Source organism: Octopus bimaculoides, chromosome 22 (genome assembly GCF_001194135.2).
Source record: "Octopus bimaculoides isolate UCB-OBI-ISO-001 chromosome 22, ASM119413v2, whole genome shotgun sequence".
Classification (NCBI taxonomy): Eukaryota; Metazoa; Mollusca; class Cephalopoda; order Octopoda; family Octopodidae; genus Octopus; species Octopus bimaculoides.
In genome coordinates, this window is record NC_069002.1 from 3,482,870 (window position 1) to 3,485,042 (window position 2,173).

Consider the following 2,173-nt stretch of genomic DNA (forward strand, 5'->3'; position numbering starts at 1 on the left):
CTCTCTCTCTCTCTCTCTCTCTCTCTCTCTCTATCTATCTCTCTATCTATCTATCTATCTATCTATCTATCTATCCCTTGTGCTTTTTCATCATGTATAATATAATATTTTGAAGTTTCCTTAAAGAGAAAACGTATATCTAAAATGATATTTTGTCATCTTTCAGATTTGCTGCAGACGACACAGTATGAGGAAAATGAATCGATGTAGTTTGAAGAAGTCGATAGAGAACTAACAGGAGAAAACGGAAGACAGGAAAACGATAAACAAACAAAAGGGAAACCGTCTTATTTAAATTATGGATGTGATTGTCCGTTGATTGATGTTTTGGTCACAAAACATACAATATTTTAAAAAATAATAAAATCTTGGAAGTATACAGACAACAAAAAAATTTTAAATGGCGAATTCTTTAAATTCTTCCTATTTTTATGGAACAGACAAAGTTTATAATTGGGGAAATCGAAGTTACTTTACCTTCTTTTCAGAATTTAACCGTCCTTGGAATGGAATCGGAGTCATTGAAGCACTCATCTACATCGTTATCTTTCTGATATCTGTTGTCGCTAACATTCTAATAATCATACGTGTTTTACGAGTAAGACAACTGAAGACTGTCACAAACTGTTTCATAGCAAACTTGGCAATGGCCGATTTGCTGTTCAGTTCCGGCTGCCCATTCATTGCAGTGGTTCGAATCACCGGCACATGGGTGCTGGGAGGCTTCCTTTGTCATATTATCATCTATCTAGAGTTTGTATGTATGTTTGCTGTCATTTGGACCATGACAGTGATAAGCATCGAGCGTTTTTTCTGTATTGTAAAACCAAACTGCTGTCGTATTTCTCTGACGATGGCCATTGTCATTGTCGTCCTGATCTGGGTCATTGCATTCGCTGGTTTCTTGCCAATGGCGACATTTTTCAACATTTATGCATTTCCCTTCGGCAACGACACAATTCAAATATGTACGTTGGTGTGGCCGTCAAACACTAAAGTCCAAGTCTCCATAGTTTTCGTTTCCTGTCTGGTTTTGGTGGGTTTCATCGTACCATTGGCCTTAATGGCCCACAACTATTACCGCGTCTTCCGAACATTCTGGATTTCCCGACAGACAATCATAAAGAAGGAATGTAGTTCTAGTCAACCAACTGTTAACATGGCCGTTCAACCAGCTGCCAGCACGTTGCGGTCTCATAGCAGCAAACTCGTTTCACATAATATGAAAGTACGAAGCCTCCGCAGTTTCCGTGTCATCCGGATTCTTGTTCTGCTCGTCCTTCTCTTCTTCCTGATGTGGTTACCTATTTTCATTGCTTTCATAGTCATTCAGTATGATGGTGCTTATGAATACCACCAGATGCATTCTTGGATGTTAATCACGTCTTCCTACTTTGCTTTCGCAAATACTTGTGTCAACCCATTTGTCTATGTATTCATCAACGAAAGGTTCAGAATCACCATAAACTTCTGCAGAAAAACTTCCAAAGAACAGCCGAAAGCCGACGAAATTGCTTCTTTTTCAGCCTCAGGCACATGATATGAAAAGGGACAGAAAATAAAAATAATAAAATTAACAATAATAATGATTTCTTGCATAAAGCAAAAATGGCACAAGCCCATGACACGTTGGAAACTAAGGCCTAAGGGCGGGGAAAGGAGTTTAAAAGATTTAACCTTAACCCCTCCCCTTTTCTCCAACACAACTCCTTCATTTCATGTTTGTGTGTTGTTCTATATCAGACCGTAACAATCGCCCATTGTTTCACCATCTTCATTATTTTTACTACTACTACTACTACTACTACTACTACTACTACTACTACTACTACTACTACTACAACTACTGCTGCTGCTGCTGCTGCTGCTGTTGCTGTTGTTATTGTTGTTGTTTTTTATAATTTCTTCCGGTTCATAACGTACTGAGCTCAAATCTCGCCGAGGTCAACTTTGCCTTTATTTTCTTTCGGGGTCGATAGAATAAAGTACCAGCCAAGAACTGGGGGTCGACCAACTCCCTCTTCCTAAAACAGCCACGGAACCAAAATTTGAAGCGATTATTATTATTATTATCATTATTATTATTATTATTATTATTATTATTATTATTATTATTATCATTATTATTATTATTATTATCATTATTATCATTATTATTATTATTATTATTATT

At 37.1% G+C, this 2,173-nt stretch overlaps 1 protein-coding gene across 1 annotated transcript in view; it reads left to right on the forward strand.

The window, feature by feature from the left end:
* Positions 1 to 2,155, forward strand: part of LOC106870320 (free fatty acid receptor 4) — a 58,847-nt gene extending 56,692 nt beyond the window's left edge. The window contains exon 2 of the mRNA XM_014916342.2: positions 167 to 2,155. Within this exon, the coding sequence (XP_014771828.1) occupies positions 401 to 1,540 (1,140 nt within the window). The 5' untranslated portion in view covers positions 167 to 400 and the 3' untranslated portion in view covers positions 1,541 to 2,155. The remainder of the gene's footprint in view (positions 1 to 166) is intronic.
* The last annotated feature ends 18 nt before the right edge of the window (positions 2,156 to 2,173 follow it).